Source organism: Diabrotica virgifera, chromosome 6, assembly GCF_917563875.1.
Source record: "Diabrotica virgifera virgifera chromosome 6, PGI_DIABVI_V3a".
In the NCBI taxonomy this organism is placed as follows: Eukaryota; Metazoa; Arthropoda; class Insecta; order Coleoptera; family Chrysomelidae; genus Diabrotica; species Diabrotica virgifera.
The window spans coordinates 71,187,710-71,202,790 of record NC_065448.1 but is presented as its reverse complement, the minus strand read 5'-3'; the positions used below and the strand labels follow the sequence as shown (position 1 = coordinate 71,202,790).

General features: G+C 33.2%; 1 protein-coding gene and 1 long non-coding RNA gene across 5 annotated transcripts in view; one reads left to right on the top strand and one right to left on the bottom strand.

Annotated features, from left to right (window-relative positions):
- LOC126887520 (zinc finger protein 501-like) overlaps positions 1 to 14,574 on the bottom strand; it is a 49,613-nt gene extending 35,039 nt beyond the window's left edge. For all 3 annotated transcript variants that reach the window (XM_050655149.1, XM_050655150.1, XM_050655151.1), the window contains exon 1: positions 14,261 to 14,574. In XM_050655149.1, coding sequence (XP_050511106.1) covers positions 14,261 to 14,501 — 241 coding nt within the window. In that variant the 5' untranslated portion in view covers positions 14,502 to 14,574. The remainder of the gene's footprint in view (positions 1 to 14,260) is intronic.
- Positions 6,464 to 12,126, top strand: LOC126887521 (uncharacterized). 2 transcript variants are annotated; one of them, XR_007699098.1, is made up of 3 exons: positions 6,464 to 6,577; positions 6,677 to 6,938; positions 11,615 to 12,126. It is a non-coding gene; the product is annotated as an uncharacterized LOC126887521 (long non-coding RNA). The 2 variants fall into 2 exon arrangements; XR_007699097.1 differs by lacking the exon at positions 6,464 to 6,577 and having other exon boundaries at positions 6,586 to 6,938.
- Positions 14,575 to 15,081: the final 507 nt, after the last annotated feature.

The window sequence follows — 15,081 nt, the reverse complement described above, 5'->3', positions numbered from 1 at the left end:
TCTAGTTGTTAAAGTACCTAACTTTTTATCCAATATAAACGAATGAATCAAAAACCAGAATGTTAAGAAAACCTGAGGCTATAGTTGGGTTTTAATTTCAGTATTTTATAAATGCTAGAATATTCCACAGAGTGATGCGAACTTTGAGAAAAAAGCACAGTTTGATTGGTACACCCGGTATACAATGAAAATTTACCTGTTTAGCATCAATATTATTACAGCGGTATTGTTAAAGAATCAGGCTATAACATGTTCAATAAATCGGCAAACAGGTTTAGGAAATATAAGACATGAAAAATGACCAAATTTTTAAGTGGGCCGATTTCTATGCACATAAGTTTATATGTATAGTATTTTTACTACAAAAACGATATTACGTAGGTCAAAATTTTTGACGTAAGAGAACTGTCAAAACATTAGAATGTGACTTTTCATTATTGACATGTTTATTATAAACATGGCAATATGAAAAGTCACAATCTAATGTTTTGACAGTTCTCTTACGTCAAAAATTTTGACCTACGTAATATCGCTTTTATAGTAAAAATACTATAGTAATGAATTCCTCAAAATAAACTGCTGGTCAAAAGCTGCTTGGTGCAAAATACTGCTTGGTATTATTCAAATAAAACATTTGCCATTGATAAAATTAGGTTATTCTCATATCAAATGGAAATAACAGTCAATAACAATAATTCCTTTTTTATTCACAAAACATTTTCAGTACATTTTTATCAAATCATTTAGAAAGCATTAATTACCATGTGTTCAGTCTGCCTCTGAACTGTACAGAGTGTACAGGATTCTATGGAAAGAAGAAAGTTAAGTGTTGCAGATGCAAATATGGCTATTGGTATGATCCAGGCTGGGGCTAGGCTAGGCAAGTGGATACAGGAGAAAGTTTTACTGTATCGCAAAGTGTAGTTTCTCAGCTCTTACTTTACTCTATTAGCTCGAAGAACACCGCTCGATAAATGTAGAATCCTGAATAGGTTTTTTAATGTGACGAGAACTGCAATTTCAGTAGCAACTCTATGGCGAAGGCCCTCTGAGGTAGGCCAAGAGGTTTTTAAAGAAAAGTTCTACTAACCGCAGAGCACAGACGCCAAGGACTAGCTTGAGTTCTGGAATATCAAAATTGGCAGGAAGATTGGAGATCTGTCCTCTTTACCATTCTCCCTATGGAAGGTATTCCGATAGTCATCACTTAAGTGTTTGGATAAATCTGTTAGTGCTGAGAAATCGTTGACCTGTCCAGGAAATTCATTCATTTTGAGGTTGTACTGTTACAGTGTGGGGTAAAATTTCTTTTGGTGGTCGAACAAACCTATTGGTTTTGAACAGGAATATGGCCAGTGTGATTAATAGAGATGAATCCATCAACAATATTCCACATTTTCACATGCTGCTATTGGTTAAGACTTCCTTTTTCTTGATGATGATACCGCACCAGTCTTTCACTGTAGTTGAAGCTCAAGAAAATCATGGTACAGTAGAGCATCGATTATCCGAACCAATTGGGGGACATGGGTGTTCGGAAAACTGATTTTTTCAGATAACCGAACTGTAGTTACTGATATAGCCATACATATTTTATCCCCACAGGTGAATGAAAGTCATATTTACACACCTACATATTATGTATTTATATCTTTAACGAGAGACAGGAATTAAACAAAAAATAAAATCTTTGCAACAAAACATATGAAGACCACACGTAAGAAAGGCGAAATGTCACAAAGAGGTTAATTCGAGAAAATTGAATTTGAAATTGAAACCCTTCGCCTTTCTTCCCTGTACGAAGAATTTTATAACGTGTTTTAAGCTATGAGGATTCGTCTTTTTCCCATGTTTGAATGACTCACATAAAACTACTACTAAAAACCTACATATTGATGCTCTGAACCAAAAATAATAAAAAATTGACATTTCGCCTTTCTTCCGTGTGGTCTTCATATTTTAGGTATAATAATGACGAAAATTTAAGGCAATTGTCTTTTTCATTTACCTATGTTACATGATGGTTGAGCTGCTTTTTTGCACTCTTCTGTGAAGTGTAAACGATAGACATTGCAGATATGTTAAAGTGTTTGTTTGAAACAATGTGGTTTATTGCTTTTACCAATAATAAGCATGGGCAATTGGTGACTGCCAGAAGCACAAGCTCAGGCAGTGATACGTGGTGATACAACCCTTGCTTATTTTAGGTCCAGGTACTGCTAATTCACGACTTGACGCAAAAGTCTGATGACTATGTAATTATTTCAGATGACTTTAGTTCTGATGACTATGTAATTATTTCAGCAGGTTATAATGATTTTGTTTCATATAGAAATCCTAGTATAAAACATGTTAATATGAAACTAAGACAATGTACTAACATGAACATAATGTTTCTCTCTGTTCCTACGGGAAATGATCCTAATGCCAAATATATTTCAAAATTTAATAACAAATTAAGTGACTTCTTAAGTGTTTTTAATTCATATTATGAGCACTCAATCTCATTCCTAAATGTAAATAATTCATATGGGCATAGACTGAGCAACTATAGAATTTCATACCTGTTGGAGAATCAAATTAAACATTTTAAAAATAATAAAAATTTGATATTTATTCAGTTAAAAAATACAACACCACCCAATGAACATAATTCAGAAAGCATAATTGTTTTAGATGATCTTGGTGAAAATGGTTGCACTTTTACAAGACCAGAAAAAGATTTGGATTTTCAGTTAACGCCAATAATACAACTTCAGACTTAGAAACTGACAAGTCAGAATCTTCTTTTAATTTAACTTTTCTCTTATTTAATACTCAGTCAGCTAGAAATAAAATTGATGATTTATTTTTAATGTTAGAATATAATGACTTTCCCAGTGTTCTGTTATTGACTGAACACTGGCTAGAAGAAAATGAATACTTGTATATTCCCGAGTATTCCATGATTTCATATTTTTGTAGAACAAACTTTATACATGGGGGTACTGCTATTTTAGTACACAACTCTCTATTGCAAGAACTGGCTTTTGTTCAGATAAATTATGAGGATCTTATTGAAGAAAAACAATTTGAATTTTCAGTTGCACAAATAACAAATTTTGATATCTATATTATTTGCATCTACAGATCTCCAACAACCAGTGTCCAGATTTTTTTGGAAAGGCTGGAGAACTTGTTGTTGAGGATTCCAAAGTTTAGTCAAATAATCCTGACGGGTGATTTTAATATTGACTTTCTGAACTATGATTGCAATGAAGTAAAGAAAATAAAAAACTTACTCACTTGTTTTAATTTAAAAATGCATGTTAATGAAGCAACACGTGTCACTAAATTGTCTCAAACTCTAATAGATTATTTCTGTTCTAACTTTGAGAAGGATTATGTTCAATGTATTGTATTTGACCCCAATCTGTCAGACCATAAGGCAGTTGTTGCTTCTATCCAAATTAAGAAATTTAGTAAAGGTAAAGATAGTGTAAATAAATTTAAAATTGGTCGCCTGTATAGTAAATCTAACTTTGGTAAATTTAGATTAAAGTGCGAGAGTCTTGACTGGTATTCTCTCCTATCACAATCGTCTGAGCCATTTAAATCATTTCATAATACAATACGTGAATTTTTTGAAAGGTCTTTTCCTAAACAAAAGATTAAAATTAAAAATAGAAAACCTTGGATTACAAATGGCATTAAAAATTCCTGCAAAACCATGAGATCGCTCCATTATATCAAAAAATATTACCAAGATGAATGGTTTGTTACCTATTATAATCAATATAAAAAGATATACAGAAATGTTATTAAAACTGCAAAAGAAAACTGCTACAAGCATAGAATAGAAAACTCCTCAAATGTAACTAGGGAAACTTGGTCTATAATAAATGAATTAAGGGGTAAACACAGATCAGGTAAATTTTACTGTAGCATAGCCGAAACCTTAACAGCACAGTTGAGACATGGTACAGATCCTTTGTCATATCTGAAGAAAACAGAAGTTATGTGTCCCTTCATAATTTATGATACTAATGTTGAGGAATTGAAAGAGATATTTAAATCAATCAGAAACAAAAACTCTTCGGGTTATGATGACATCTCTATAAGAGTTTTCAATAATCTACCAAACTCTGCTTTGGATGTTTTATCTATTTTAATTAATGACAGTTTTAATGCTGGCACATTTCCCGATTTCCTGAAGATAAATGTTGTAATTCCATTGCACAAGGGTGGAGATCACATAAACCCTTCCAATTACAGGCCAATTTCTCTGATACCTACGTTGGCAAAAATAATAGAGAAAATTGTTAAAGCAAGATTAATACAATTTTTAGAGGTTAACCAACTACTAAGTCCGAAACAGTTTGGTTTCCGCGGTAACACTGGCACGACCGACGCGATTTTCAGTTTTTTAGAGATAGCTTACAATAATATTAATTTAGGCGAGATGGTTGCGGCAGTGTTCTGTGATTTAACGAAGGCTTTTGACTGTGTCAATCATGGTTTGCTGCTGCAGAAGCTTAAACACTACGGAATTAAAGATAAGTCACTGAGTTGGATGGAGTCATATTTGTCGGGTAGGAGTCAGTTTGTTAGAACAGACTGTGACTCTGACTTGATGAATGTAACTTGGGGAGTGCCCCAAGGCTCGGTATTGGGACCAGTTCTGTTTTTGGTATATATAAACGATTTAGCCTACCTTGATGTATCTGCTCATTTCACCCTTTATGCAGATGATACCACTCTTATATGGCATGCTAAAGATTTGAATGTCTTACGCGAATCTGTAGGTAGGGAACTCTTAATGATTGGAAATTGGTGCACGGCGAACTTTTTGACATTAAACACTTCTAAAACCAAGCTTCTGTGTTTTAAACATGTTATGCCTGAATTACATCTGGAACTTGAACCTCAGCTGTCCGTCAGGTTTCTTGGCCTGAATATTGATCCTGACCTTAAATTTAAATCGCATATCGAAGCCTTGAATTCAAAACTTGCATCTGGATGCTATGCAATACGGTCGACTAGAAGGGAGCTTGGTTTTGCCCAAGCAAGAACTGTGTACTTTGCACTAGTAGAGTCACATCTTAGATTCGCAATTCAGTTTTGGGGAGCGTGTAGTCAGGAGCCTTTCAGTAGTGTGTTTTTGCTTCAAAAAAAGGCAGTACGCCTGTTGTGCCCGGTAAATTCTAGAGAAACGTGTAAACCTTTATTTATTAAACACAGTATCCTTACACTTGTATCTCTTTTCATTTTGGAAACGGCAAGCATTATTTTTAAGAATAAACATCTATATGAAAATAATAATCGATCTGGACGATTTGCTAGCAATTTAGCTTTGATTACACCTAGAAGCACACTAGTCAAAGACTCATTTATTTTTAACGGCATCAAAATTTTTAATAAACTACCTAGTGAAATAAAAAATTCGGAAACTATTAGAAAGTTTAGAAATTCATTAGATAGACTGCTCGCTAAGAGGGCCTATTATGATCTGACAGAATTTTTTGAGGACCATTGGAGCTGATGTATTTGTGATCTTGTGTATATTTTTTTTTGTCAATTTGTTTGTCATTATTGTTTGTGATTTAGTTTTACAGCTTGTAGTTTGTTTGTTTTTTATTTTTGACAATACTACATATTTTGTAGTTGTTATATAATGTAAATGTGTTATGTGTTATATTTTATATTTAGTCACATTTTAATTTAATTTATTTATTTAAAACTCTTAAACAGTGTTTGTCAACAAGATTTTTTCTTAGACAATAAACATATATTCTCTCTCTCTCTCTCTCTCAAAGTTTTTTGGGGCAAAGCTTTCCAATTGAGCCCAGTTTCGTCTGCATTGTAAAAGTTTTTTAAGGCGTAATGTCGTGAGTCACAACAAGTTTGCGAGTGCGGGAGGAGGAAGATACGCACAAGTCGGGAATTCGGATAAGTGGTCATTCGGTTGATCGACGCTCCACTGCATTACTCATTTGAGATTATCCCCGAGGTCTCCTGATCACAATTGCATTGAACATGCTTGGGATCAACTCCAGAGAGCATTAAATGCACATAAACCGCTCCCTGAAACTCACCAGGATTTGAGAAACCTATTGCCACAAATTTGAATGCAAATCCGGCAAGATGTACTTAACAATTTTTTTGTTGGATTTTGAAAATAATTCAGGTGTTACAAGAAATTTTGTCAATATTGGTTTTTATTTTCTTTTAGGAAACTTTTGAGTTGGTAGATTTTTGATACAAGAGAGACACAGCGATATTAATTGGACGGCGTTATGCATAACTCGACCAAGCACCAAAACATAGTTTTGAGATAAATGGCTTCCAAGTTTTTCGTTTCTTGGTTGCTTAATTAGGCAATCCAAACCACGTGACATCTGGTTGGCACACAAACTAACGAAGAGGTTATGTTTGTATCTATTTTTCAATGATTTTTCATTGTTTATCGTTGTATTTTGTCTATTTTGGATGCATTTGGATTTCGTTTCCTGTTTTTGTGAACTTTATAAACTTTACCACAATGCAAACTGATTATTTAAGGAAATTATTATTGGAAACTCCAGATGTTGCGAGAAAGGTAGGCGAAACAAATTTTATTTACTGTTCATTTTGCCCCGATATTTATCAATAATGATGAATTTTGCAAGCAATAACATTATTTCTTTTATTGTTTTAGATATTTATTGAAGCTGAAAATAATTGGGGATTTAGATCCATACGCAATTCAGTCAGAATTGGATTTTACAGTAAAGTGCAGACCATCAAGTTACTATTATAGATATTTATACATATCTGGTGGAATCTCGCAGTTGCTACTCTAAGCAGCAGATGAAAGCATACAAAAGCCTTCAGGCACATAAATATTTTACAGCTGGATTTGTTTTGAATGGAGTAAAAATTGTTAATGATTTCCTGATTTTCATATTATTGTTGGAAAGGTATGCCTTTATTTTATTTATTCATCATTAAGAAATATATGGATAACAGTATTAGTGTCTTTTGGATAAATTGGTTCTAAATATTAGATTTATTTACGTTTATATATCTGTATGAAACCAGACATATCGTCGTCCTAATCTGTAACCTGCGAACTATATAATTATCTGAAACTGATTTATTACTGCCATCTATTTGAATTACTGTCATGATTGTTTTAAAATTGTTGGAGTAGTCAATAAAATCACCTTACAAAATCTTGAAAATTTATCTAGTAAAACAGTGTTTTAAATTTAGATGAGTACAAAGGGGAAATTAACAAACAAAATCTACAACATCGATAAAGTGTTTTGACCATTTGCTGTTGTTTATAGTTGAAAAAGTGCAGTTTATTTCAATTCTTTAACAAAATTCCTCAGTGCTTTTATTCAAAGGGAACAAAAACACCTCATTAGTGTAGATAAGAGTATACCAGTTGTTTTAATCAGTGAAAGGAACATCATAAAACCAAAACTTGATTATTATAAGAAACACAAATAGTAAAGTTTTAAGCTAATTAAATCCAGTGGCGTCCAATAATCTTTTCTTCTAGTTTTTAAAGATGTCTGGTAAATGTTGCAATTGTTCTACCAAATGTATTTTTAAAGAACCTAAGAATAATGGGGAGGTTTTTGGTTATCCATGTGATTTTTGTAAAAAAGTTTTATGTAAAAGTTGCTCAGGTGTCAGTGCTACAGAGATTCGTTGCCTCGTGTTATCATCACGCATTTTTCCTTACCTTTGTGGAGATTGTGTGTCGGTAATAAAGTCAGCAGTAAGTCTTGATAACAGAGTCAGAGCCCTGGAGGATGCCTTAAGTGAGGTCAAAATTGACAACAGCCAGAAAATCGAGGAGCTCGAGAAACAAGTTGGTGTGATAGCAGACGAAGTTAAGAGTATGAGAACTAGTTTTTCATCATGTCTTGATGATATTAAAAGGGATCTTTCCATTATTAAAAGTTCCACCACCTCATCGTCTATACAGGGTGGCTCCGGGAATACTGCACCAGTGGTACATAATAATGTGATGTTTGAAGTGTCTGAGAGGCAAAAGAGAGCATGTAACTTAATGATGTTTAATTTAATCCAAAACAATGAGGAAGACGACTTATCTAGAGCCAACGACATCCTCTTGGGTCTGTCAGACTCCCCAGTCAACATACTGAGCTCAGCCAGAATTGGGAAACGCAATAAAAATGGACATCAATCATTACGCCTAACCCTTGAGTCTCCTGAGATTGTTCGTTCAATCTTGAGGAACAAAAGAAGACTAGATAGAAGCTTAAAAGTGTTTATTGAGGCTGACTTAACTAACGAACAACGTGCAGAGGTTAATTCTCTGAAAACAGAACTTAAAGAAAGGCAGCGTAATGGTGAATCAAATCTCATTCTAAAATATGTAAATGGTATACCAAAATTGCTCACAAAAAACATAGAAAATCAACAGAATTAAAAGTTCAAGCCACTTCGTCAATACCTGTTTATTTTCAGAACGTCAGAGGTCTGCGAACAAAACTTAATCTACTCTATGAGAATATATCATACTCACAATATGACATTATAGTGCTAAATGAAACATGGTTGACTAGTGACATTAACAATTCTGAACTACAAATGTTCGACTATAACATCCACCGAAAGGATAGATCTTTATCAACAAGCATTTTTTCTCGTGGAGGTGGGGTGCTTATAGCTGTCCGTAAAACAATATCTAGCACAGTTTTGTTAGCAAGTAACAGTGTTGAACATTTGTTTGTTAAAATTGAAGTTGGAAGCAATAAGATCATCATTGCTACTGCTTATTTCCCACCACGAAGTGAACCAGAGAAATATTGGGAGTTTACGGAGAATGTGGAGAAACTATCGGATGAAAATCCGGATCACAAGCTTTGTATCCTTGGGGACTTTAACCTTCCTTACTGTAACTGGTCCAAGGATGGAATGTCTTCAGTGGGTACCCCTTTGATAGGAGCTTCACCTCGTGAAGTTGAATCCATACAGATTCTCTCAGCTTCATGTTCATACCATAACCTTTATCAAGTCAACTCCATTAAAAATGCACACAACAATTTGCTGGATCTGATTTTCATGGACGATGGCGAAGCTAAGATATCAACAGCAGAGATAGTCCTACTTCCTTTGGATATTCATCATCCACCTATATCTTTTGAATTTAAGTGTTAATCATGTGTTAACAACCCTGGACTGACTGGTGATGCTTTTTATAGAGATTTCCATGTGATGAACGTCCTAGATGTTACAAGTTTTCTTTCTCAATTTAATTGGGATAATTTGTTTAAAAATAAGTCTCTTGATGACATGATCAGTATTTTTTACGATATTATATACTTAGCAATTGATCTTTATGTTCCTGTTAAAAAGTATTCAGCAAAGAAATTTCCGGTGTGGTTTTCTCCTGATCTCAAAGTTACGATTATTCAGAAAAAGAAAGTTCACAAAGAATATCTAAGAACTAAATCCCCCACTCTCTTTAATGAGTTTTCTGCATTAAGGGCTCAATGTAAACGCTTAAAACAACAATGTTATCGTGATTACATTGCATTAACTGAATCATCTCTCAGGGATAATATTAGAAATTTTTGGAAATTTGTTAGTAATCAAAATAGCAAACCTAATATACCATCAGTTGTACACTATAATAATATCACTGGTTCTAGTGGTACAGAAATTGTTAATTTGTTTGCTGAATACTTTTCAAAAACTTATAGTGATAGAGATTGTGATTTGCAGGATAATATTTTAGATTCTGGTGACATCAACTTATCACAATTTACTATATCTCAATTTGTCATTTCTATTTCGTCTATATATGAAAAACTTTCCATTTTGGATAGCAACAAGGGGCCAGGTCCAGATGGTCTTCCACCTTCTTTTCTTAAACACTTAAGCTTTTTACTTTCGAGACCTCTTTTTCACATTTTTAACCTGTCATTAAAGACCGGGATGTTCCCAGACTACTGGAAAACTAGCTTTATTACCCCAATACTAAAATCTGGAGATAAGTCTCAAGTGAACAATTATCGTCCGATTAGCATTCTGAGTTGTATTCCCAAAGTTTTTGAGAGTCTTGTTTGTGACTATTTGTCAGCAAGTTTAAAATGCTGTTTTATCGACCAGCAATTTGGATTTCTCTCTAGCCGCTCCACTGAACTTAATTTATTGTCATTTACCGATTTCCTTGTGGAATCTCTTGAAGGTGGCTTCCAGGTTCATGCTGTATACACAGACTTTACAAAGGCGTTTGACCGGGTAAATCACAAGATTTTAATCAATAAGTTGAGAGGTCTGGGTATCCAGGGTGAACTTTTAGAATGGTTGTTATCCTACCTATCTGAAAGAATACAAATAGTGCGTGTTCAGGGTTTTCAATCGTTTGAAATTAAGGTACCTTCGGGAGTGCCACAAGGGTCACACCTTGGACCCCTTCTATTCAATATCTATGTAAATGATATTGCCTCCTGTTTCCACTTTGCTTTTTTCCTAATGTTTGCTGACGATTTAAAATTATATTTGAAAATCGAGAATGATGGTGACTGTCAAAAATTACAATCTGACTTGGATCGGTTGAGCTATTGGTGTGATAACAACGGAATGGAACTTAATGTTAAAAAGTGCCACTTAATGGTTTTTGGTCGAAATAGAACTCCTGCAAATCATATCTATACTATTGAGGATTGTCCTTTAGACTCTGTATCTCAGATAAAAGACCTAGGTGTTGTGCTCGATTCCAGCTTATCCTACATCCCCCATATCTCATCTATTGTCTCAAAATCACTTCAACTTTTAGGGTTTATCAAACGTTGTGCAAAAGACTTTCTAAATATCCCATCCATAAAAGTATTGTATTGTTCACTTGTGAGACCTCACCTAGATTACTGTTCATGTGTTCGGTCTCCACACTATAACACCCATATTCTAGCTATTGAGAGAGTTCAGCACAAGTTCTTAAGATTTGTTGCATTTAAACAAAATCAGAGGGTTGATGAAATTAACTATTCTAATATAGAAAAGTCACTCAACATAACCTCTCTCCAAATCCGACGCATGCATAAGGATCTCACAATGTTTTATAATATACTACACTCCAATAATTTTAGTCCTCAACTATTGGAGAAAATTAGCCTCCATGTTCCCAGTAGACAAACGAGGCTAAATCAACCTTTTTATATTAGACCGCATCGCACTAACTACGGACACAACTCCTTCATGTCCAGAACACCTAGATTTGCTAACCAATATTCGGAAGGTTTAGATTGTTACAGTTTTCCAAATAAATTTAAAGCTCAGCTTAAAAACTGTACGTGATAACTTGATATCCTTGTGTTTTGTACATTTTTTGTTAATGTTTGTTATTTATTTATTGTTCCTAGTTTGTATGATTAAAATTTTTAAATTTACTTTAGGTTAGGTTATAAATCTGATTTGATTTATGTTTATACTGTATTTTAATTGGGTGATTGCCCGTTGATAAATAAAATAAATAAATAAATAAAATTATATTATATGAATGTCTGATTTTAAATAAAATATTCTCAATCATTGTAAAGAACGCAAATACTCTAATAAAAATAAATTTTTGTAGTTGAAGAATTTCCAAAAAAATAAAATATTTTTTTAGGTGAAGCATTTCCAAAAATCTAATGCTAAATGACTAAATGCTTGGGTGGGGTGATAGCCAGTTCTGATGACATAGCAAATGCAGATTGTATGTGTATGGCCGGTAATAGTGAAGTCTGCAGCAATCCTATTTTTAGCTGAGTATGCCCAGGGCAATAAAGACGAAGAAGAACCCAATGCATGTACATATGTTACAGCTACATGGTTTGGAGATAGCAACATATGCATTCTCTGATGAAAAACTAATGAGTTTTGAAACTGTTCGGTCAGAGTGCTTCTTGTGCTCACTAAACGAACTGAAATATAAGATGGCTTTGGCATTGTGTTGCAGCGATATGAAAATGGTTATTCATTTTTAATTATAATGTACTTCTTCATCATGAGTAATTATGTATTGGTCTTTTAAATGTGTATTTATTTTTGTAATTAGTATCAACTTGTAATGATAATATACATTTATCGTTTAAGGTATGACTATGTTTTGACTCTAAAATAAATGATTTAAAAATCGAATCCTGCCTCTTTCTGTTAGTAACTACCCATGGATATCACAAATAGTGATTACTGATAGGTTTGTTCGTAGAATGATCAGCAACTCTTGCCAACCATCAGACACATGTGCATTCGTAGTCTATGAATGCTAACTATTAACTGCTCATGCATCTGATGGTTGGCAGCAGTTGCTAATCGTTTGTGTAGTACTACGAACAAACCTATTAGGCCTGGATCCCATGTACCAAAAAAATTGATTAATAGCAAGCTGAAAATTTGTTAATAGCTTAACGGTGTCCAGTTGGACAAACTTTGATGCATTGTGACACTGGAACAGGGATAGTTTTAATTGTGAAACAGTTCGGAAACTCAGATTTGGAACATCAGATTACAAAAACATCCCATATATTTTGTCGGACAGAACATCCAATTGATTTGTTATCCTTTCATTAAATTCTCATGCAAAAATCAGACTGCTATTACTAACCAACATGATTCCTGTAGTTTGACATGGTCTTCGTGTTCTACTCATTAAAATGCCCAGTTGGTGATTTTTTCACCAGTCTGGTTTTTGCATGAGAATTTAATGAATTGGAAGTTTTATCTGACAAATTACATAAACATTTTCGTAGTTTGACGTTCCAAATTTTTAACCTGTTCCACAGTTAAAACTTCCAGTGTTTCCGTACATCAAAGTTTGTCGGACTAGACACCGTTAAGCTATTAATAAATTTTCAGCTTGCTATTAATCAAATTTTTTTTGGTACGCGGGATCCAGGTCTATATGGAATAAATAAATAACAAAACAAATTCCCTGTCAAAACTGCATTTATTTTGAATAGAATGAAAAACAAAATAATATTGTTTTAACAAAATAGGGGATAAATGTTAAAATTTAGTATTAATAAAGTTTGTCACATTGGCCTAAAAATTAATGTCACTAGTTACCTTAGTGTCACATATAAATAATTGTAATAATATTAATAAAAACCATAATTCCTAGCATGAGTGCGTCCTGTTTTTTGATAATTTAGTTAGGCGAGGAAACATAAATGAGTTTCTAATAGGGCTTTTCATCGATTGTCATTTGTTTCGAGCTTCTGTTAGATGTTGTATAATCCGTGTATAATATTACTATACACGGATTATAATGACAGAAGCTCAAAACAAATGACTGTGAATGAAAAGCCCTATAGAGGGAACACGAAAAAAATTAACATTAACCGATCAGCTCGACTTCCACAGTTCACTACTATACAAGTTACAGGCATGTTTTCAGCACTTAAAATCACCAAAAACGAAAAGTTTATAAAATAATCAATCTAATGAATGTCTTTAAATACTATATTAAGCTCAAAATCACGACAAAAAACAAATTAAAATTAACAGTATTCTGAACAGTTGGACTTCCACAGTTCACTACTATACAAGTCACAGGCATGTTGTCAGCACTCAAAATCATCAAAAACGTAAAGTTTATAAAATAATTAATCTAATGAATGTCTTTAAATACTATATTAAGCTCAAAATCAGGACAAAAAACAAATTAAAATTAACATTATCCCGATCAGTTGGACTTCCACAGTTCACTACTATACAAGTCACAGGCATGTTGTCAGCACTTAAAATCACCAAAAACGTAAAGTTTATAAAACAATTAATCTAATGAATGTCTTTAAATACTATACTACCTCAAAATCACGACAAAAAACAAATAAGAAAAATCAATAATTACATTGAGTTTAGGTTAGGAACAGTTTTGTGTGCCAACCAAAGATCACGTGATTTAACTTTGACAGGTCGATGGATTCCCTAATGGTCGCTTAACGGTAAGTGGATTATTGTCGCTTGGTTTAATTTTGTTTTTCTTAGTAACCCTGAATGTGACAATAACAGGGATTTTTTCCAAGATAATTTTAGCTATGTGTCACCAGAATCCCCTGTTATCTCTAATCTATATTAAAGAAATGGCGCTTGGTCGAGTTATGCATAACGCCGTCCAATTATAATAAATAATTTTTATCATTTACGTTTGAATATTTTTGTTTTTAAAGCATTTTCTGATAATACCCCAAGTTTTGAGGAGCAGTTTTTAATTTAAGTAGGCCTATGTTTTATCATGTTATTGTAAAAATTTGTAATGTTATTTACTTACTTTCTTCATTTGTTGTTGGTTTTTCTTCAAATAGTGTCAATTTATATTCATGTTGTTCTACTTCAGTATTTAGGGGGGATTCTTTTAAGTCCAAATAATCAAATGCTTGGTGTTCCCATGCACATTCTCTCTTGGGCTCTTCCTTGATTTCAATTTTGAAGACATCCAAGGAACCATCACATGTCTCAATATCTGTTTCTATTTTACAAGTTTTCAAACTAGCTTCTTGATTTGTTTCCATATTATTATAGTTGATTTTATTAACTAATTTTAGTTTTATTTAGTTGGATGGAGTATTCTTTGACAAGATACTTGTCAACTTACGTCAACTTTGACAATAGTCCTCTTCTTCTTCTTCTTGTAGTTTAATGGCCTCCACCTCTTAGGTACTTGGCCAGTCCTCGTATTTAGACTAACTGGAAGGGAATCCTCTTTTCAAAGGGTCTGGATTTTTCCATATTCCCTTCTTTAAATTCATTGTGATATGATTTTCAAATAACTATTTTTATTTTATATTTTAATTTGAAATATTGTTAAAAATTGATTGATCTTTCTTAAGGTTTGGTCATTAATATTATGTAGGAGATTTTGTATTGAAATGGGGGTTGGACTTCCTATATTAACAAGTTCCTGATACAGGTCAAATTGATTTGTTTTGTTAATTGGGCATTCAAGTAACTACACCTATCCGTCCAGCGTACAGTATAAATACCGTTACACGTCATTATATACGTCAGAGGTCCACGTTGACATTGTTGCCTAATTTCAAAAAATTCTTCAATTCATTATAAATAAAAAATTTAGTAAATACATATGTAATT